Source organism: Elephantulus edwardii, unplaced genomic scaffold (genome assembly GCF_000299155.1).
Source record: "Elephantulus edwardii isolate Elephantulus edwardi_28Jun2011 unplaced genomic scaffold, EleEdw1.0 scaffold00005, whole genome shotgun sequence".
Classification (NCBI taxonomy): domain Eukaryota; kingdom Metazoa; phylum Chordata; class Mammalia; order Macroscelidea; family Macroscelididae; genus Elephantulus; species Elephantulus edwardii.
The window spans coordinates 9,146,820-9,170,761 of NW_006399755.1; the positions used below are offsets into that span (position 1 = coordinate 9,146,820).

Sequence of the window (23,942 nt, forward strand, 5' to 3'; positions counted from 1 at the left end):
GAGGGTAGAGAGAATAGTGCAACAATGAATGAATGGAAACCCAAAATCTCTGTAAATGTTTATGAAAATTAATAAAATATAATTATAGAAAAAAATCACTGACCTTCCAGTTAGCTGCATGCCACTTAACCCTCAATCTACTTGAGCTTCCCATCATCAATGTTGCTCTTATGTGTTGTCGAGTCTCCTGCAACTCATAGCAACCTGATATACAATGTACAGCTCTGAACCCTGCTCTATTTTGAGGCAACGTCATTGTCCCATTACCCTACTGAGTCAATCCATCTCATCTAGGATCTTCCTCTATTGTGCTGTCCCTTTACCCTTCCAAGCATGACGTCCCTCTCCAAGGACTTGTCTCTCCTTGCAGCATGCCCAAAGTATGTCAGACGAAGCTTCAAAATCCTTGCCTCCAAGGAGCATCCTAGTTTCAGCCTCTCCAGGACAATCCTGCTTGTTCCTCTAGCAGTCCGTGATATGTTCAATACTCTCCTCCAGCCCCGCAGCTCAAAGGCATCAATTCTTTCATCATCCTTAGTCATTGTCCAGCTTTCTGGTACATAACAGGTAATTGCGAAGACCGTGGCCTGGATCAGGTATACCTGATCATCAATGTTGTTGCTGATTGCCATCAAGTCAAACACGACTCATGGTGACCTTAGGAGTAAAAGGCTTGAAGCCTTTCTATAACTATCATCATTTATCAAAGTTCAGGGAGTTTCCAGAACTATCAGTAAACAAGGAGTTGGGAAGATTTCCAAAAGACAAAAACACTAAACCTGGACATAAACAAAGCAAAACAAAACCAAGAACAAACAAACCAAAACTCTTTGCTTTCAAGTTGATTCTAACTCATTCTGACCCCATATCCTACAGTTAAAACTACTCCAGGGTCTTTTCTGGGCAACAAGGGAGTTCTGGTGGTTTACTGGTAAGAATCTGTGCTTCAATCCCAAAGGCAGGTGGTAAAAATCCAATAGTTACTCCCACAGGGAAAGATAGGCAGTCTCCTCCTGTGGGACTTACTGCTCGTGACAACCTGCTGGAGGGTCAGCTATGGGTTGGTTTCAACTCTATGGTACACAACCACCTCTACGGAAGCAGATCACCAGGCCTTTCTTCTGCGACTCAATTGTGGTTGTTAAATGTTGTTGAGTATTAAGCATTGTGACCCTGTGAATAACAGATCTGAACCCTGACCTGTCCTGTGCCATTCTCATCTCTGACATACTCGAGCCCATTGCTTCAGTCGCTATGGCAATCCATCTTGTTGAGGGTCTTTCTCTCTTTTGCTGACCTTGTACCTTTCCAAGAAATAGGCCCTCCTAACCACATGAGCAAGGCATGTGAGACCACAGCTTTGCCATTCTTGCCTCTACAGAGCACTCTGGCTGCACTTTCCCCAAGACATATTTGCTTGTGTTTTTAGTAGCCCATGGTGTACTCGGTACTCCTCTAATAGCACAACTCAAAGTCATCAATTCTTCTTTATTCATTGTCCAGCTCTCAGATGCATAATCAGGTACACCTTAGCCTTTAAACTGACACCATTGCTCCTTAGTACTTTGGAGAGGTCAAATACAAATGATCTGCACCATACAGAGGCCTTAGAGAACTCTGATGTGTGGTCAAAGGCATGTGGTTCACACCTACCAGCTCCTCCACCGAAGAAGGATGCGCTATTTCCTCTCTTGTTTTTACTGCCTCTGAAAACCTCTAGAGGGTCAGGTGTGAGTGAGTTCTGACTCGACGCACACACCACCATCACCAATAACAGGACCTTAGATAGAGTAGGAACTCAACTAGTTGAAGAAGGGAGAGGCATTTGTGGAGGAAAGGACACGAGCAAAGAAGGGGACGGGGAAGTATGTAGCCTGTTGAAAAATAGTGAGCTGACCAGCCAGATTCCAGGGGAAGGATGGAAGGAAGAGTAGCGGGTTCATCTGGAAGAGAGATGGGAGCACACAGAGTTATGAGGGACAAGCTGTAGAGTCCATATTTTCAAGCTACGGCAACTGGGGTAAATGTGCCTGTGTATCCTTTATATCACCCCCTAGCTGTCCAAAATGCCTGTGTCTCCTGGGGTTATAACTTAGAGCCTTGGGCTGGACTAAAAGTCTGTACTCTAAGTGCAATCAGTAGGCCTGTCCCAAAACATCCTCAAGCCAGGACCATCAAAATTCATGGGGTTTTTTTTCCAATTGTTGTTGTTATATGCCATCAAGTTGTCTGTGACTCATGGCATCTCTCTCTCTCATACACACACACACACACACACACACACACACACACACACACACACACACACACACAAGCTCTGAATTTGTTCTTCAGTTGCTTCAGTTTAAGAAATGCTGAGCAAGTTCAGCCTTTTGATTTTCTGACTCCAATTCTTTGTACATTTCATCATAATACTTTGCCTTGGTTCCCTAGCTGCCCTTGGAAATCTTCTGTTTAGCTCCTTGACTTTCTGATTCCTTCCCTTTGCTTTGGCTTCTCGGCACTTCAGTGCAATATTCAGAGTCTCTTTTAACATCCATCTCAGACTTTTCTTGACATTTTGCATTTTTCATGAATGATCTTCTCCTCCCCCTTGTTGTGTGCTGTCCAATGAGATCCTACTGACACAGGAGGCGATTGCCTCTCCTTCTCACATAGCATTTGGTGGATTTGAACCACAGACCTTTGGGATTGCAGTGTAGCTTCTTGCCGCTAGGCCAACAGAGGTCCCTATGAATGATATTCTTGATATCCTCCAAAGCTCATCTGGTCTTCGTTCATTAGTGCTCAAGGTCTCAATATTGATCCTGAGATGATTTTTAAGTTCAGGTAGAATATACTCAAGGTCAAATTTTGGTTGTGTCGATTTAGTTTAATTATCTTTAGCTTTAGTTTGAACTTGCACATGAGTAGTTGTCTGTTCCACAATCAGCACCTGGCTTATTTTCCACAGCTAATATTAAGCTTCTCCAGTGATTCTTTCCACAGCTATAGTCTATTTAATTCCTGTGTGTGTGTATACCATCAGCTAAAGTCCATAGGTATAGTTGCTATTTATGTTTCTTATTAAAGGTATTTGCAATTAATAAATCATTAACAGTACAAAATTCAGTCTCACTTCTGTCACCCAGTCCATGCTTTCTGACTACTGATCCTTCTTTGCTGTTCCTAACTTTTGCATTCCAGTCACCCAATATTAATTCACCTTGGTTGCATGTTTGGTTGATTTCCTACTGCAAAAGTTAGTAGGAATAATCTATTCCCTCCTCTTTGGCTCTCATGGAGGGCTTTTAAAACAAACTCCTGCTTGGTTTCCATGGAGATTCTGGCTTGGCAAGTTTGGGAATGAGAGTGGCAGAGGAGGCCTGGACTTGATTTTTCAAAACCAACTTTGATGAGTCTGCTCTGTGGTTCTGAGTGGCAAGCCCCCACCAGAGTGATTGCTCCTTGAAGACACTCAGCTCTATACCAGTCAAGGTTGGATATTTAGAAAATTGGAACAGTGGTGTCTGGGGTCCAGAAAGACGTCACTTTTCTCCCATGAAGGCTTCATTCTCTTTTGGTAGGACATTTTTTAAAAGCATTTCCATTTTTTCAGAGACATGGTTGCTTTGTACCAGCCTAAACTGTAATAAACAAATAAAATGTATGAACATACAACTGGCTTTACACAAAGTCATTGGAAATTCCATTTCAGCCAACATCAGACCAGAGGAAAGTAACCAGGCATTTGAGAACCAAGATTCGGAGAGCTGGAAGAACACTCAGTCATTAGGTAAACTGAGGCCCAGAGTAGGCATCCCTTGTGCTAGAGCACATGATTCACGGGGAGGACCCAGGCCCCTGACTACTCGCCAGAACTTCTTTAAGCTAAGTGACTTCCTAAGGTCACACAGTAAATGGCAAGAGAGGGCAGGAACCCAGGCCACCCTGCCTTTGAGATGAGCTGTCCAGGCACTAAGGACAGTCAATGGCAAAGGACAATGAAAGGACTCTGCATAGCAAGATTCCTATAAGGTGACATTTACACAGAAAAGTGGGTTCCCATTGAACAATTTCCACACACAATATTCAGTAATATTGGCGATATTTTTCACAGTGGATCATCATTCTCATTCATTGTGCTTCATGGCACAATCTCCAGGACTACAATTCTCTTTCTTTTCTTTTTTTTTTTTTAATTGGGAAGAACATATTGGGGGTACAAGGAGGCGAGTGTTGGGGGCAGAAGGGTGAGGATGGGCAGGGATGCAGCTGCAGAGCTGCAGAAATTGGTTGGTGGGGGGAGCAGGTGAACGAAATGAAAAGGATCCAGTGGGGACCAGATGCTACAGGGGAATGATAAGCATTTTCCAATGGTATTTAAACCAGCTGTCTTATTGATTTGGGAACTGGATGCAGACTCTCTGGCTTCTTCATGCTGAACAGGGGCGTAGATGTGAAGGGGGAAAGGGAGGACACTTTATCACCTTACTGGTGATCTTGGGTTAAGGCTGCTTGCCTTCTTGCTCTGTTAGAAGATATTTTCCTGTCATTTGCTCCCCTCTGGACTGCAAAGTGTTTTCCCAGGTGGGTCCAGTGGGGATGGCTGGTTGAACCCAGAGGCTCCATCCTCCTTTGCTTCTTTAGCTGGCAGTTGTATTTCCTTTTTGTCACTGGCACTGCATTCAGGGTCAGGTCTGAAGCAAAATTCTACTTGTTAAGAACAATTTGCTCGGGACATCATAGCTAAAATATAAAAAGTTTGATGAAACTGTGTAAATGACTGAATCATATAAAATCGGTGCATGTACACGATCGCCGTGTTAATAGTCAATTGCAACACGTTAAGACGTTGTCCCATGTCCTGAAGCAGATTGGCCGCTTGCTGGCGATAATAAAGTTCTTTATCGGAGTCCACTCCAAAACGACGGGATGGGCTATTTTCCAACTGCTCTCGAGTAAAATACCACCGTTTGTTGTGGTTCTTCTCCATAGCGCTTCAACCAGAAGGCAGCGGCGGAGGCTGCAAACACTTCCCAGTGTCACCTAAGAGGCGACACACATCCGCTGTACGGAGACCACAGAGACGTGACGAACTTCCACTAAGGGAAAGCTAGGTTGTCATACGCTTCCGTACATAGAATTATAATTTTCCTGCAATTCTCTTAACTTCTACAATTTTCTTCTCATCTTCGCCTTAGAGTAGTTTTGCTTGTGTTTGTTTTTTTTTTCTTTTCACTTTTTTGGTCTCATAAACAACAACAAACATTGCCATGGATTTGGAGCTGACTCACAGTTGACCCTCCAGCAGGGCCAACTGTAAAACACCTCAAGGAAACCGTCCATCTTTCTCCCATGAAGCAGCTGGTGGAGTCAAACTGCTGCCTTTGCGCTGGCAACACAGCTGCTTTATGTCATATATACCATATTTGTCTCATGTAGATAACAGGGGTGATAGTCTTTATTTTATGAACTCATATGCTAAAATGTAACCTCAAAGAATAATTTTGGTTTAAAGTTTTAAGAGTATCTCTTTACTCTGTAAATGTTCATTAAAATTAATAAAATAAAAAATAAAATAAATTTTTAAAAAAGAGTATCTCGTTAAAGTTTAGGGAGCTCTGGTGGCCTACTAGCAAGAAGCTGTGCTGCAATCCTGAAGGCACGTGGTTCGAGGCCACCAGCTGCTCCATGGGAGAAGGATGAACAATCCCCTCCCGTGCCACTAACTGCCTCTGAAAACTTGTTAGAGGGTCATCTATGGGTCAGTTCCAACTCTATGATACATTCAACTTTAAAGTTTGAAGGACTACTCTCTTGAGGAGTTCTCTCATCTCAACCAGAAGAGTAAGTGTGGATTTTTTTTTTCAAATAATTTGAGTTCTGCTCCACATTTTTCTTCCTTTGATCAGGATCCATTTACTGTGGCCCTGACCAGAACTGTTGGTAGCTATGCTATATATGTCATGTCAATCTCCCCAAAGCCAGTGAGCTTTCTGAGGGTAGAGATAGTACCTTATTCATCTCTGTTTCTTCTGAGAACCAAGAACCCAAAAAGCAGCAAGGACTGTTTACTGAATTTTTTCATTCATTCACTGAGAAAAAATTTATCATTGTTGTTAATGTGCTGTCAAGTTGATGATGACTCAGCAACCCTATGAACAATGGCTCTGAACCCTGTTCTATCCTGAGCCAGCCTCACTATCTCCACTGACCCCACTGACACAGTCACTGTGTCAAACCATCTCATCCAGGGGTCCTCTTCTGTACTGACTCTCCTGGCACTATGTCCAAAGTATATGAGACAGAGCTTCAAAATCCTTGCCTCTGAGGAGCAGCCTGGTTTCATTCTCTCCAGGATTGTTGTTGTTGATTACCTTCAAGTTGAGCACAATTCACAGCGACCCTATGAACAAAAAGCCTGAAGTCTTTCTATAACTACCAATATCTATCAAAGTTCATAGTGTTTCTGGAGGCATGTTATTTAGGAAGTGGATATCACTCCTGGTTCCAAATTTGTCTTAAACTGGGAGCTCCACCAAACATTGTCCACCATGGGTAACCATTATGGCATTTGACACCTCAATGGCACAAGGTTCAGCATCACAGCAACCCCAGGTTACCTCAGTACAGCATATTGACAAAAGAGTGCTGTAGTACTAAGAAGAATGTTCCTCGAAAGTATAACAACAATCAACTTTAAATACAAAGGCCCTCCCTGAGGTCTTGTTGATTCTCAACAAGAGGTTTAAATAAAAATCAACCAATATAGTATGTTGTTGTTGTTGTTATGTGCCATTGAGTCGTCTGTGAAGTATAGCAAGCCTATGTACAGCAGCTCTGAACCCTTCCCTGCCCTGAGCCAGTCTCACTAATTCTGACACACCGACCCCCATTGTCCCAGATACTGTATCAGTCCATCTCATCGGGGGTCTTCTCCTGTGCTGTGCATCCACCCTTCTGAGCATGAAGTCCTTCTCCTAGGACCAGTCTCTCCTGGCCAGATGCTCAAAATATGTGAGGCAGAGTTTCAAAATCCTAGCCTCCAAGGAGAGAGTTGGTTTCACCCTCTCCAAGACAGACCTATTTGTTTTCTTAGCAATCCCTGGCATGTTCAAGACTCTTCTCCAGCATCACAACTCAAAGGCATCTATTCTTCTTCTGTCATCCTTAGTCATTGTCCAAATCTCTGAAGCATAACAAGAAATTGCGAAGACTATGGCCTGGATTAGGTGCACCTTTGTATCTAGACTGACATCATTGCTCTTCAGCACTCTGGAGAGGTCCATGACAGCAGATTTTCCCAATGCAATGTGTCTTTTGATTTCCTGACTTCTGATATTAAGAGTGTTGATTGTGGAGCCAAGTAAGCTGTAATTGCTAACAACCTCAACCTCTTCTCCATCTATCACGGTGCTGCCAATTGGCCTAGCGGGATAATCTTTGTCTTCTTGATGCTGAGCTTCAATCCATTTTGAAGGCTATAGTCCTTGACCTTTTGCAGCAAGCACTTCAGGTCTTCTTCAGTTTCAGCCAGCAAGGTATGTCATCTGCATATTGTAGATTGTTAATGAATCTTCCTTCAATCTTGATGTCATACTCCTCCTCATAAAGCCCTGTTTCCCAAGTGATCTGTTCTGCATACAGATTGAAAAGGTATGGGGACAGGATGCATCCCTGATGCACTCCTTTTTTGATTTTGAACTGTGACGTGTTTCCCTGCTCTGTTCTGAGGAGTGCTTCCTGGTCCAAGTATAGGTTTCATATAAGCATGATCAAGTGCTCTGGGACTCTTATTTTCCTCAAAGTTAACTACAATTTGTTGTGATCCATACAGTCAAATGCCTTTGCATAGCCAATAAAGCACAAATAGACAAGTAGAGGCAGAATTTATTAACAGTAAAAAAAAAATCAAAAGATGAGTCACATTAGGAAAATCTGCTATCAGGGACCAATCCAGAGCTCCAAAGATCAAGAATATCAGCTTAAAGACTAAGCTGTTCCTGGTCCAAGCCATGGTGTTCTTGATTACTTGCTATGCATCTGAAAGTTGGGAAGAGAAAAAGGATGACCGAAGAATTGATGCCTTTGAGCTGTGGAGTTGGAGAAGAGTACTGAATAACTCATGGACTGCCTTTAAGAACAAACAAGTCTAACTTGGAGAAATTGGAACTGACTAGAGTATTCCTTGGAAGCAAGGATGGTGAAATGTTCTCTCACACTGCGGGCATGTTGTTAGAAAGGGCCAGTCTTTGGATAAGCATATCATGCTCGGAAAGTAAGAGCGGATGACCCCGACAAGGTGGATTTGCACAGTGACTGGAGTGGTGGGCTCAAGTATGTTGGAAATGACCATGAGTCGCAATCGACTCAACAGCACATAACAACATGTGGCAAGCACTTGACTAGGTGCTGAGAATTCAGAGTGGAACCTTACCAGAGTATCATGTCTGATCTGACGGCAGGTTATTCAAAGTTTGGAATACATGTGGGACATCCAAGGAGAGATGCCAAAATAGTTAGCTGAGTGAGACGGTGTGGAGTTCAGGCAAAGCTCTGGCAGAGAGAGATCTACATTTGGGAGTGAGCCCTGAGGATGGGTGAGAAAAGACCTGACAAACCCCAGCATTTAGAGGTTGAACACAGAGGGTAACTGAGATGGAAGCAGAGAGCAGCAAGTAAGAAGCAAGGAGAGCATAAAGCCATACAGGAGAATGTTTGAATAAGGAAAGAGTGATAACTATCAACTGTTGCAGGGAGATCAAAGAGCAAGAACTGAGAGTGTCCTTTGGATTTAGAAACACAGAGGTCACCGAGGACCTTGGGAGGTCTTCAACTGAGTAACTCAGGATAAAGAGGAGACAGCAAGTAGAATGGTTTAAGGGGTCGGGGAAGGCTTCCTGAGGGAGGTGTCCTTTCAACAAAGCCTTGAAGGCTCAGTTCTGAAAGACTCAAGTCTGCTTGTAAGAAGCCAGACTAAGTGGGATAAGCACAAGTCCACAAGAACCAACATACAATCTTAAACCTATCCCACCTGAATTTAAAAATCCAGTCTTACCATCAGCAATGCAGTTTTCTACAGACTACATCATGAGAGTTCCCTAGTCGACTCATTGGTGTGTACCATTGAATGGGAACCAACTCAGATCAGACTCTTCATTGGGTTTTCAGAGGTTATAAGTTACATGAGAGGAGGTTGCACCTCTTTATCCTGTGAAGCAGTAGGTGATTTTGAACTGGCAGCACAATTCCTTACCACTAAGCCACCAGACCTCCGTAATCAACTCATTACACAGTTGGAAAAATGATGGTCTAGAGAAAGGCATAGGCTTGCCCAGGATTACCTAGTACATCACTGTTACGGATAAAAGGTACCTCTCTACGAAATCCCCATGCTTTTACCCTACTGGCTAAAGTCTAAACTCTTTGAACTAGCATTCAAAGTCATCTGTGACAGAGTAAGAATCTGTCTTCCAACCTCATCTCCCACCATCTCTTTCTCATACTCCATGGTCTAGTCTCCTGAAAGCTTAATATATATAAAAAACCATAATCTCATATAGTCCTCATAACAATGTTTTAAAGTAGATGTTATTATTATTATTTTACAGAAGAGAAAACTAAGGCTCAGTGAGGTTTGATAACTTGCCTAAGATTACGCAGTCAGTAAGATACAAAACTGAACTTGGATTTGATCTCATGAGGATCTATAAAGCCATCTTTCCCCCCTCCCATGCATCTATTCATGATAAAGAGGCCCCTCTGGGAAGCAATTGCTGAACACTGGTTCAGGGCTACCTTGCAGGAGTCTGTCTCATTGTTCCAGGTTCTATGTAACACAGTCAATTGTATATATATCCGCCTGTGCTCCTGGGCTGTGAGTGCCACAAGGTGACCCAAAAGACAGATACATACTAACTCAATTACATCATAATAGGAATAAATCAAATTTCATTCTACATTGTTGTTATTGTTATGTGTCCACGAGTGAACTATGACTCAAATCGACCCTAGGAACACAGATCTGAGATTTTCCCTATCTTGGACCATCTTCACTGTCTCTGCCAGGTTTGAGCCCACTATTAAAGTCACTGTGTCAACCCATCTCATTGAGGATCTTCCTCTCTTTCTCTGCCTTCCACCTTTCTCGAATGATATTTTTTTTCCCTAGGATGGTACCTCCTGACCACATGCTGTAATGGGGAGCAAACTGAATTGCAAAAGAAGTGAGTTTATGTACCCAAGGTCCCACAGTGCCAGAGCCATGCCACATGACTCCAAATCACTTCTTTTTTGTTGTTGCTGTGTTGTTGTTGCTGCCAAGTCAGAACCAACCCATAGCTGACCTTCCAACAGGTCTTCAGAAGAAGATGAGAGGAGATTGCCCGTCTTTCTCCCACAGAACAGCTGGAGGATTCTAACTGCATGCCTTTGGGATTGCAGCACAGCTTCTTACCCTAGGCCACCAGAACTCCTACAAACATCTACATTCATTGGATAGAACTGAAATGACTGGTACATGTGACACAGACAGCCCAGTGTTCATAAAGATCCACACACAACTTCCAGAGGCAGCAGCTATAGTCCTGCTCCCTGTAACAAGAGCAGGGCACCTGCAGAATCCATTCTCTAGTCCCTCCCACCCCAGAGGGGATAGTCAACCCCTCAGCCCAAGCTACTACTCTCTCACCTGGAGACCACCAGTGGAAGGATCAGCATCTTCAACATCCTCATCAAGAGCTCTCCAGGGAACTGGAAGTAACTAATCTCCTGAAAACACAGCAAGAGACGAGGTTAGAGCAGGCAAGGAAGACATCACAGTTCAGTTCTCCACTCTTCCTGACTGAGTGTCTAGCATACGGCAGCAGAGTTAATAAACAAGACATTGGCTTTGGGGTCAGACAAACCTAGGTTTACAATCCTAGTATGGCCCAAACCAAGTTATGTGACCTTTCTAAGCTTGTTTTCTCATCTGTAACATCAGGATGGTCTGTCCCACAATCAGCACCCATCCTGGTTTTCACTGCTGATATTGAGCTTCAGGATAACGACTATCCTACAGGATTACTGTTGCTGTTGTTGGATGTCACTGAGTTGACTCCCACTCACAGCGGCCCTATAGGGAGCTCTGGTGGCATAGTCCATGGGGAGTTGCTCCGCTAACCCAAAAGCAGTGCCTCTATGGTGATCACCAGCTGCTCTGCAGAAGAAAGATGGGTAATCTTCTGAATGATTTACAGCCTCTGAAAATCTGTTGGAGGTTCAGTGATGAGGTCTGTTCTGACTTGGAGGCAATGTGTTTCATAGTAACGCTACAGGACAGAAACTACCCCATAGGATCTTCTAGGCTGTAATCATTATGGGTAGAATGATTTATAATCAGGTATATAGCATTCTTATGAGTCGTCTACGACTCGACGGCATTAAACAACAATAACAATGACGACGACCAAGAGAGAGCTACGTTGGCCTAGTGGAAGGAAGCTGTGCTACCAAGCCGAAGGTGGGTGATTGTCATTTGTGGCCCTGGCCAGGTTCAAATTGTCTTCCTGTCAAACATTCTTCTAGGTGGTATAGCACTGGTCTGTGCGTTGCTGTACAGAGGTAACTCGTGGTTGCTGTGATGCTGAAGCCTGTGACAGTGATGTGCAAATCGTGGTAATGGGTACCCATGGTGGGCAGTGTTGGCTGGAGCTTCCTGACTAAATCAAGCCTGGAAGCAGGAGCAGCATCCACTTCCAAAATGGCTTGCCTCCAGAAACTCTATGTACGAACAGTGCTCAGGCTGTTCATTCATAGGGTCACTATGAGTCGTCTACGACTCGACAGCATTAAACAACAACAACAACATATAGCATTCTGATGACTTAGTCCACAGGAAATTACACTGCTAGGCCAGAGGCATGCCTCTCTGCACTTCAAATCCACCAAATTGTTCCTCAGACCAAGATGGATGTCAGAAGAGTTGAATATTGCACTAGAATGCTAAGAAGCCAAAACAAAGAAAAGAAATCATAAAGTTAAAGAATTGAACAGAAGATTTTAAAAGGCAGCTTGTGAAGACAACACAAAGTATGACAACAAAATTTGCAAAGAGCTGGAGTCAGAAATCAAAAGGGAAGAACTTGCTTGGCATTTCTCAAGCTGAAGTATCTGAAGAACAAATTTAAGCCTCGAGTTGCAATATTTAAAGATGTGATAGGCAAAATATTGATGACCTAGGAAGCAGCAAAAGAAAATAGAAGGAATATATGGAGTTACTGTACCAAAAGAATTGGCTGACATAGAACCATTTTAGGAAATAACATATTTTCAAGAACCAGTGATAATAAAGCAGGAAGTCCAAGCTGCTCCAAAGGAATTGGTTAAGAAATGAGGCCCCACAAACTTTAACAGGACAGTAAATAATAAATGTTGGAGAGGATGTGGAGAGATAGGAACTCTTATACATTGTTGGAGGGATTGTAAAATGGTACAACCACTCTGGAAGGCAATTTGGCATTTCCTCAAAAAGCTAAACATAGAAATTCTGTATGACCCAGCTCTTCCAATGCTTGGAATATACCCCAAGAAAATGAGAACTGAGGCATAAACCGAGACTTGTACACCAATGTTCATAGCAGCGTTATTCATCATCGCAAGAACATGGAAACAGCCCAAGTGTCCAACCACAATCAAATGGATTCAGAAATTATGGTGCATTCACACAGTAGAATACTACGCAGCATACAGGAGCAATGTTTTTGTATATCACTATCTAACTTGAGAGGGACTAGAGAGCATTATGCTAAGTAAACTAACTCAGTCCCATAAGGACAAATACTGTATAAGACAATTATTGTAGAACATGTTTGAGTATCCAAGTGGGGGAGCGTAGGAGCAGAGGGGTGAGGATGGGCAGAGGTGGGGTAATCTTAGGGTCACACAATTTGATGGGTGAATGGAGAGGTGAGTAAAGGAAATGGGAAAGATCTGGTGTGAACAATGTATACAAACTCTGCAAGCCTAAAATGAAAATTTTATTTCTTAAAAAAAAAAAATAAGGTCCCAGAAATTAATGGTATATCAATTGATGTATTTCAACAAACAGATACAGGTTGTGCCAAGAAATCCTGAGGACTTCTACCTGGTCACCTGACTAGAAGAGATCTATATTTATTCCCATTCCACAAAAAGGTGACCCAATACAATATGGAAATTATTGAACAATATCACTAATATCACATGCAAGAAAAATCTTGCTGAAGACTATTAAAAAAATGACTAGAACAGTACATTGACAAAACACTGCCAGAGATACAAGCTGGATAGAAACAGGCTTTGGCAATAAGGTTATCATCGCCAGGGACAGATGGATCTTGGCTGAAAGCAGAGAGTACCAAAATGATGGGGGGGTTTTGTGTTTTATCAGTTGTGGAAAGATATCCGACCTTGTGAATCACAACAAATTGTGCCTAGCATTGAGAAGATTTGGGATCCCAGAACACTTGATTTTGCTCATGCAAAACCTATGCCTAGACCAGGAGGCTGTTGTCTAAACACAGCAAGAGAACAGCACATGGTTTAAAATCTAGAAAGGAGTGCAACAGGAATGTAACCTTCCTCCATACCTTTTTAATCTATATGTGAAACAATTCATTCAAGAGGCTCAATTTATGAAGAAGAAAGTGACATCAGGGTTGGAAGAAGATTCATCAACACATACAGATGGTAGAACCTCGCTCACTGGAACTGAGGAAGACTTGAAGTGTTTGCTGCAGAAGATCAAGAACTGCAGACTTCAACATGGACTGTATTTCAACATCAAGAAAACAAAGATTCTCATCACAAAGCCAAAATCATGATAGATGGAGAAAAGATTAAGGTTGTTAACAAGTTCATCTACCTCTTATCCACAATCAACACTCTTGACAACAGCAGTTAGGAAATCAAAAGACATGCTGCTTTGGGAAAATCTGCTGTCAGGGACCTTTCCAGAGTGCTCAAGAGCAACAGTACCAGTCTGGAGACTAAGGTGCACCTGATCCAGGCCATGGTCTTCTCAATTGTTTGCTATGCATCTGATAACCAGACAATGAATAAGAATGGCAGAAAACTAACAGATACCATTGAGTTACGGTGTTAGAAAAGAGTACTGAGCATACCATGTACTACAAAGAGAACAAACAGGTCTGTCCTGGACAGAGTGAAACCAAGTTGCTCTTTGGAGGAATTTTTCAAACTTTGTCTCACATACTTTGGGCACATGGCCACGAGGAACCAGTCCTAAGAGAAGGGCAACATGCTTGGAATTATAGAGGGTCAGCATAGGAGAGGAAAACCCTGGATGAGATGGATTGACACCGTCATGGTGGCAATGGAGTCAGGGGTATCAGAGATGGTAAGATTGGCTCAGGATAGGGTAAGGTTCAAAGACATTGTTCAAAGGTCACTATGAGTTGTAGTCAACTCAAAAACACTTAACAACAACAAGAACAATCTTCATGAGGCCAATCACCATGGCTTTTCTCTTAAGGAGCAGCTGGTGAGTTTGAACTACTGGCCTCTGGTTAGCAGTCAAGTGTTTAACTGTTGTGCCAACAGGCTTCCTTATTGGAACCAAACTTGCTGCTCTCAAGTTGATTCAACTCATAGTGAGCCTCCATTGGCTTTCTGAGCCTGCAGAACTTCACAGGAGGAGCTTAACTGTCCATGTTTCTTCCTTGGAGCGTCTGCTGAATTCAAACTGCCAGAGATGCTTGTCCTTCTGGTTAGCAGAGCAGCTCTCTGTGGCCTACGCCACCACCAGAGCTCCTTGAAATTCTTACTTATTTTTATTCTCACTACTGCCAAGGCAAAACTGGTTCATAGCTGATTCTCTAGTGGGGTTGCAGAGACTGTAAATCACGTGGGAGGAGATTGTCCATTTTTCTCCTGTGGTTACTAGTAGATATCAAGTGTGGTAAAAGTACCACCATTGTGTTAGCAGAGCAACTGCCTATGGATTATGCCACCAGAGTAAATGCGTCAGAGGTAGTTGCATATCTAAACTCATCACTGTCTGCTAGATTCTGATGCATAGCCATCTTCCCTAAGGCTTCCAAAACTGTAAATTTTTAAAATTTTTTTATTATTATTCATTTTAATGAAAGTTTACAGAGACTGAGGATTTCCATTCATTCATTGTTGCACTTTTCTCCCTGCCAGCCCCTGCTGCCCCCCAATTCGCTCTTCTCTTTGAAAAGTAAAAGAAAAATTCCTTCATTGTTAAACAATCCCTCCCCCCAAGTCCACTCCACTATGCAGCCTTTATTCTGGACTCCTGTCATGACAATAATACCTAATCACATATCCCTTTTAAACAGTTTTCTCCCTCATCTGTTTCAATGCAGTATACATTACTGAACCTATCTTTTTCAGTCTCTCCCCAACCCCAAGGTCAGTCCTGTTTTACAACAGTGGCACCATGCAGTATTTGTCCTTTTGTGACTGGGATACTTCACTCAGCATAATATCCTCCAGGGTCACCCATTTTGAATAATATTGCATGAGTTCCTTGTTTTTCAATACAGTGTAGCATTCCATTGTGTGAATATACCACAGCTTCTCCATCCATTTGTTTGTTGATGGGCACTTAGGTTGTTTCCAACTCCTTGCTATTGTGAACAGTCGTGATAACCTGGGTGTGCATTAAAACTGTAAATCTTTATGGGAGGAAACTACCTAGCTTTCTGCCTGGTGCATTCAAACTGCCTGGTGGATTTTATTGCTAGCCTTTCAGTTAATAGGTCTGCACACAGATTATTGTTGTTGTTAGATGCCATTGAGCAGAGTATAACTCATAGTAACCCTATGAACAGCAGATCCGAACCCCGTCCTATCCTGTACCATCTTCACACTTCCTGACACACTAGAGCTTATTGTGGCAGTCACCGTGTTAAACCACCTGGTTGAAGGTCTTCCTCTGCTTCACCGACCCTCAGTCTTCCAAGCATCCTAACCCTCTCTAAGGAGTAGCCCTTCTTAGCAACGTGGCCGAAGTATGTGAGGCAAAGCCTTATCATCTTTGCCTCCAAAAAGCACTCCGGCTGCACCCTCTCCAAGATATATTGGTTTGTTCTTTTGGCCATTCGTGGAATGTACTGTCCTCTTCTCCAACATCACAGCTGCATGCATGGTTTAAAATTAAGAAGGGAGTGTGTCAGGATTGTATTCTTTCTCCATACCTATTTAATCTGTATGCTGAACAAATTATTCAAGAAGCTGGACTCTTTGAAGAGGAGTGTGGCATCAGGATTGTAGGGAGACTCATCAATAACTTTTGTTATGCTTGCTGAAAGTGAAGAGGACTTGGAACACTTGTTGCAGAAGATCAAAGAATGCAGCCTTCAATATGGATTGCATCTCAACCTCAATAAAAAAAGATTCTTACCACTGGACCAATAGGCAACATCATGATGAATGGGAAAGAGATTGAAACTGTCAACAACTTCATCTTACTTGGATCCACAAATAACACCCTTAGTACCAGCAGTCAGGAAGTAAGGAGACACAATATACTGGGAAAGTCTGCAGTTAGGGACTTCTCCAAATTACTGAGGAGTAATGATGCCAGTTTCAGGACTAAGGTGTGTCTGATACAGGCCATAGTCCTTCTGATTACCTGTTATGTGCATCTGAGAGCTAGATAATGAATAGGGATGACAAAAAGAACACACATTGTTGTTGTTATGTGCTGTTCATGTGCCTATGACTCATAACAACCCTATGTACAACCATCTCATCTGGAGTCTTCCTCTCCTGTGCTGTCCCTCCACCCTTCCAAGCATGATGTTCTTCTCTAAGGATCAGTCCCTCCTGGCCACATGTACAAAGCATGCAAGACAGAATTTCAAAAAGTTAGTCTCCAAGGAGAAACTTGGTTTCACCCTCTCCAAGGCAGACTTATTTGTTTTCTTGGTGGTCTATGGTATGTTAAAGACTCCTCCTGTGCCACAACTCAAAGACATTTACTCTTCTTCTGTCACCCTTAGTCATTGGCCAGCTCTCTGATGAATAGCAAGTAATTTCAAAGACCATGGCCTGGATCAGGTGCACTTTATACTCTAGACAGACATTGTTGCTTCTCCAAACATTGTTGCTTCTCAGCACTCTGGAGAGGTCCCTGACAGTGGATTTACCTAATGCAATGTGTCTTTTGATTTCCTGACTTCTAGTGCCAAGAGTGTTGATTGTGGAGTTGAGCAAGCTGTAACTGTTAAGCTCAATCTCTTCTCCATCCATCATGTTGGTGCCAGTTGGCTCAGTGATGAGAATCTTTGTTTTCTTGATGTTGAGCTTCAATCCATATTGAAGACTACAGTCCTTGATCTTCTGCAGCAAGCACTTCAGTTCCTCCTTAGTTTCAGCAAGCAAGGCTGTATCAGCTGCATATCATAGGTTTTTAATGAATCTTCCTCCAATCTTGATGCCACACTCCTCATAAAGCCCTGTTTCCCAAGTGATCTGTTCTGCATACAGATTGAAAAGGCATGGGGACAGGATGCATCCCTGGTGCACTCCTTTCCTGTTTTTGAACCATCAAGTATTTCCCTGCTCTGTCCTAAGGACTGCTTCCTAGTCTAAGTATAGGTTTCAAATAAGCAAAATCATGTGTTCTGGGATACTCATTCTCCTCAAGGTTAACCACAGTTTGTTGTGATCCACACAGTCAAATGCTTTTGTACAGTCAATGAAACACAGATAGATATCTCTGGTACTCTTTGCTTTCTGCCAAGATCCATCTGATACTGACAATAATGTCACTAGTACCACAACCTCTTCTAAACCCAGCTTATATTTCTGGTAGCTCTATGTCAATGTATTGTTCCAGTTGTTTCTGGATAATCTTCAGCAGCATTTTGCTTATGTGTGTTGAGTTATATTGTATGATAATTTCCACACTCTGTTGGGACACCTTTTTTTTTTGGAATGGGAATAAATACGGATCTCTTCCAGTCAGTTGGCCAGATGGTTGTCCTCCAGATTTCTTTGCACAAAACCTGGTGAGAACACCAAGGCAGCATCTGTTTGCTGAAATATGTCAATTGGTCTTCCAGCAATTCCTGTGGCTTTATTTTTTTGCCAATTCTTTCAGTGTAGCCTGAATTCATCACCATTGCCTCTTTTTTCTTTTAAGCATGAATTTATCTTCTGTTAATATCTTGAATTGGAAGCAGGAGTGTCAACCATTTCCTAAAAACATACCTCCAGAAACTCTATGAACTTTGATAAATGTCAATAATTATAGAAAGGCTTCAGGCCTTTTGTTCATAGGGTTGCTATGAGTCATGCTCAACTCACAGGCGATCAACAATATCTTGAATATCTATTTTACACAAAACCCATTTAATGCCAGGTTTTTTCAACTACACTTATCAGCTTTCTCATTATTTGATATTTTTAATTTATGACAGTATTAAAAATTACACTATTCAACTATTTTATACATTAACAATTTTATTTGGCAGGAACCACTATTTATCATTGCCTTTTGATCATATGCTGTTTCTTGAAATCCTGTGGCAGCCAATTCTTTTCGGTACAGTGACTCTGTGTATTCTCTCCATCTTCTTTCAATGCTTCCTGGATCATTCAATATTCTGCCCATAGCATCCTTAAGTATTTCAACTTGAGGCTTGAATTTGTTCTTCAGATCCTCCAGCTTAAGAAATGCTGAGCAAGTTCAGCCCTTATGATTGTCGGACTCTGGTTCTTTGCACATTTCATTATAACACACATGTTAGATGTCCTAATTTTCTTATAAGAGAACTCTGGTGACTTAATGGGTAATGAATTGCGCTGCCAACACAAAGACACAAGATCCAAATCCACCAGGTGCTGCGTGGGAGTAAAATGGACAATCTCCTCCTGTGCAAATGATAGCCCCGGAAAGCGTGTAGGAAGATCAAGTATCAATTCTGACTTGATGACTACCAACAACAATTTTCCTATATATTCTATTTTAATCTTTAAGATTTTACTTTCTAGAAGACTTATTTTTATCTTGTTGTGTTGTTGTTAAGTGTGAACAAAAGACCTGAACACAATCTAAAACTATCATAGTTTCTCTACATTCATAGTTTCCAGAGGCATGTTGTTTAGGCAATGGATGCCGCTCTTACTTCCAAGCCTGTCACAATCTGGGAGCTCCACCAAATGCTGTCCATGATGAGTAACTATTTGACACATCAGTGACACAGCATTCAGCATCATAGCAACTCTAAGTTACTTCAGTAAAGCAAATTGACAGACCAGTGCTATACCACTTAGAAGAATGTTTATCCCAAACACAATTAATATCAGGCCTGAGGGCAGCAGACCTGAGGGCCTGTACTGGTTGACTCCAGACAAGAGGCTTCCAACCCACATGTCATTGTTAGCTAAAACCAGCAAATCCAATTAGCTCACAAGCAATTGTGAACGAAAAAACCCCAACCAAATAGTCTACACCCAAATCTCACCAAAACTCGAGAATTGTATTGATAATTAATAGAAAGAGTTTCAAGCATCCATTAATAATTATAATGTGAAATGTACTAACTATGAATCAAGGGAAATTAGAAATTGTAAAAAAATGAAATGGAACTCATAAAGATTGACATCCTACATATTAGTGACTGAAGATGGGCTGGTTTTTGCCATGAATCAAACAATTATATAATCTATTATGATGCAAGGAATGACAAACTGAAGAAGAATGGTGTTGCTTTCATAATCAAAATGAATATTTCAAGGTCTATCCTGAAATACAATGCTGTGAGTGATAGAATACTACGCATACACATACAAGGAAGATCTGCTAATACAATTATTATTCAAACATATACACCAACTAAACCCAAAGATGAGGAAATTGAGAATATTTGCACCCTCAATTAGATGAAACACATATTCAAGACTCAATATTTGATAACTAGAATGCAAAAGTTACAAGCAAAGAAAGATTGTTAGTCAGAAAGCACGGACTTGTTTACAGACATGAGGCTGGAAATCAAATTATTAGATAAGGTATGCCTGATCCAGGCCATAGTTGTCATAATCACTTGCTATGCATCAGAAAGCTGGACAATGACTAGGGATGACAGAAAATTGATGTCTTTGAGATGTGGTGCTGGAGAAGACTAATGACTATACTATGGACTGCCAGGAGAACAAATAGGTTCATCCTTAGAGAGGGTGAAAACAGGCTGCTCCTTGGAGGCAAGGATTTTGAAGCTTTGTCTGTCATACTTTGGATATGCTGCAAGGAGGGACCAGTCCTTGGAGAGGGACATCATTTTTGGGAGGGGGGAGGAGCAGTGCAAGAGAGGAAGACCTTTGATGAGATAATACTGATTCAGTTACTAGGGTAATGGGGGTAGGTGCATCAGAGACAATAATGTCGGCACAGCAAGACTCAGAGCTGTTGTACATAGGGTTGCTATGAGTCATAAGTGACTTGACAGCACATAACAACCACAGACATCAGTGATTTATTCATTGCAAATACATCTTTTAAAAAACACAAATAGTATCTATACATGAACCTCAGCTGATGAGCAACACAAGAACCAGACTGGTTATATCTGTGGAAGGAATTGTTAGAGAAGCCTATTACCAGAAGGTGTTGACTGATCATCAATTGGTGGTCGTGGTAGGTGCTGTCAAGTCAAGTAAGACTCATAGCAACCCTATGAATAAAAGATCCAAACCCTATTCTATCCTGTGCCATCCTCACACTTCCTAACACACAAGACCCCACTGCGGCAGTCACTGTGTCAATCCACTTGGTTGATGATCTTCCTCTCCTTCGCTGACCCTCCACCCTTCCCAGCAATATGTCCTTCTCCAAGGATTAGACCCTTGCCCCTCCTAGCAACATGTCCAATGTATCTGAGGTAAAACCTCATCATTCTTGCCACCAAAGAGCACTCCACCTGTACCCTCTCCAAGACATATTCGTTTGTTCTCGTGGCCATCTGTGGGATGTTCAGTGCTGTGGGATGTTCAGTGCTGTGGGATGTTCAGTGCTCTTCGCCAACACCACAGCTCAAAGGCGTCAATTCTTCTTTTGTCATCCTTATTCATTATCCCAGTCTCAGATGTATAGCAAATGATTGAAAAGACTATGGACTGAATCAGATGCACCTCAGTCCTCAAATTGACATCATTACTCCTCAATAATTTGGAGAGGTCTCTCCAATAATTTGCAGATTTTTCCAATGTAATGCATCTCCTTATTTCCTGACTGCTGGTGCCAAGGGGATCATCAATTACTCGTGTGAAAATTCAAATTGAAGCTGGAGAAAATGAAAACAAATCCATAATAACCAAAGAATGATCTTGAGTCTATCTCACCTAAATTTTAAGACTATCTCAAGAATACATTTGATCCATTGAACACTAATGATTGAAGACCAGATGAGTCATAGGACGACATCCAGGGTTTCATCCATGAAGAAAACAAAAGCTCATTACAAAGACAAAAGAGAAAGAAAAGACTAAAATAGATGTCAGAAGAGACTTTGAAAATTGCGCTTGAAGACAGAGAAGTTAAAAAAAAAAGACAACGATGAAATGCTGAAGTAAGAGAGGAACAGAACAACTCAAGAAACAAAGCAAAGTATTATGAGAAGGTGTGCAAAGAGCTTGTTAGAAAATCAAAAGGGAAGAACATGTTTGGCATTTCTCAAACTGGAAGAACTAAAGAACAAAGCCAAGCCTCAAGTGACAGTACTAAAGGGTTCTATGGGCAAAATCTTCAATAAGACAGGAAGCAACAAAAGAAGATAGAAGGAATACACAGTCACTCACTAAAAAAAAAAAAAAAAAGGTTGACACAATATTTCAGGAAGTAGCATATGCCCAAACATCAGCATATGTTGAATTGTAATGAGGGAAGACATTGCACTTAAGGTATTGGCAAGAAATAAGACCCCATGAATGTCAACTGGCAAATTTTAACAAACAAATGTGGCCCTGGCCGTATTAACTAGTCTAGACCAAGAAATTTGGAAGATAGTTATCTGACTGAAGAGATCCATATGTGTTCCCCTTCCCAAAAAAAGAGGTGATCCAATACAAGGTGGAGATTATCAAACAATATACAACTTTACTTGCTGAAAATGAGGACTTGAAGCTCTTGCTCCAGGAGATCAAGGGCTGCAGCCTTCAGAATGGATTACATTTCAACATCAAGAAAACAAAAATCCTCACCACTGGGCCAATAAACAACATCACGATAGATTGAGACAAGTTAGAAAGAATTGATTAATCTCACTTGGATTCATAATAAATAACTTTGGTGTTAGCAGTCAGAAAATCAAAAGATGTGTTATTTGGGGACATCTGCTGTCATAGACCTCTCAAATTGCTAATGAGCAAGGATGTCAGGTTAAAGACTAAGATACACCTGATCTAAGCCATGTTCTTTTCAATTACTTCCTATGTATCTGAGAGTTGAACAGTAAATAAAGAAGATAGAAGAAGGATGATGCCTCTGAGTTATGGCACTAGAGAAGAGTGGAGTGCCAAAAGAATAAACAAACATGTTTTGGAGCGAGTGCAGCCAGGGTGCTCCTTAGAAGGAAGAATGGTGACTTTTCACTTTACATACTTTGGGCATGGTGTGATGACAAGCCAATCCTTGAAAAGGAACATAATGCTCAGAAAGGCAGAGGGGCAGTGGAGAGGAAGACTCTCAATGCCATGAACAGATACAGTGACATTATCATGGTCTGAAGTATGGCAGAGACGATGAGGATGACACAGGATAGGGTAGGGTTTGGATCTGTCATTCATAGAGTCAATCTGAGTAAAAGTTGTCTTGACAGCACCTAACAACAACAATAATATTACATGCAAGCAAAATCTTGTTGACAATTATTTAAAAAACAGCTAGAACAGTACAGTGACAGATAATTCTCAGAAAATCTAGCTGGATTTAGAAAAAGCTGTGGCACCAGAGATATCATTGCTGATGTTAGATGGATCTCAGCTGACAACAGAGAATATCAGAAGGATGTCGCTCTGTGTTTTATCGTCTTTGCAAAGGCTTTTGACTGTGTGGATCATAACAAATTACAGCTAAGAGCGAGAAGAATGAGAATCCCAAAACACTTCATTGTGCTCAAGTAAAATCTATAGCTAGACCAAGAGGGTATTTTCCAAACAGAGAAAGGGAGCACTGTTGTTGTTGTTGTTATGTGCCTTGCAACTTATAGTGACCCTATGTACAATAGCACTGAAACTTTCTCTATCCTGTGCCAACATTTTTGTCTCTGACACACCTACCCTCATTTTCCCAGTCACTGAATCACTCTATCTCATTGAAGGTCTTCCTCTCTTGTGCTGCCCCTCCACCCTCCCAAAAATGATGTCCCTCTCCAAGGACTGTTCCCTCCATGCAACATGCCCAGAGTATGTCAGACAAAGCTTCAGAATCCTTGCCTCTGAGGAGAAGCCTGGTTTCACCCTAGCTAGGATGAAATTGTTTGTTCTTCTGGAAGTCCATGGTATCTTCAATGTTCTTCTCCAGCACTACAGCTCAAAGGCATCATTTATTTCCCTTTCAAATTGCTCTAAAGGAATTGGCAAAAAACAAGACTCCAGGAGTTGACGGTGTACCAATTGACATATTTCAACAAACAGACACTGGCCTGGATGTGCTCACTAAGTTGTGCCAAGAAATATGGAGAACAGCCAGCTGGCCCACTGACTGGAAAAGATTGATATTTGTTCTCATTCCAAAGAAAGGTGACCCAAAAGAGTGTGGAAATTATCAAACAATATCATCGATACCACATACAAGCAAGATTCTGCTGAAAATTATCCAAAAAAGTTTGGAACAATATGTCAACAGAGAACTGCCAGATGTGCAGGCTGGATTTTAGAAGAGGTCGTGGTACTAAGGATATTATAGCTAATGTTAGATGGATCTTAGCAGAAAGCAAAGAATACCA

The 23,942-nt window shown here is 41.7% G+C and overlaps 1 protein-coding gene across 3 annotated transcripts in view; it reads right to left on the reverse strand.

The window, feature by feature from the left end:
* The window catches only part of SLC1A7 (solute carrier family 1 (glutamate transporter), member 7), a 92,328-nt gene that overhangs the window by 59,517 nt on the left and 8,869 nt on the right, over nt 1–23,942 (reverse strand). For all 3 annotated transcript variants that reach the window (XM_006879691.1, XM_006879692.1, XM_006879693.1), the window contains exon 2: nt 10,673–10,752. In XM_006879691.1, the coding sequence (XP_006879753.1) occupies nt 10,673–10,752 (80 nt within the window). The remainder of the gene's footprint in view (nt 1–10,672; nt 10,753–23,942) is intronic.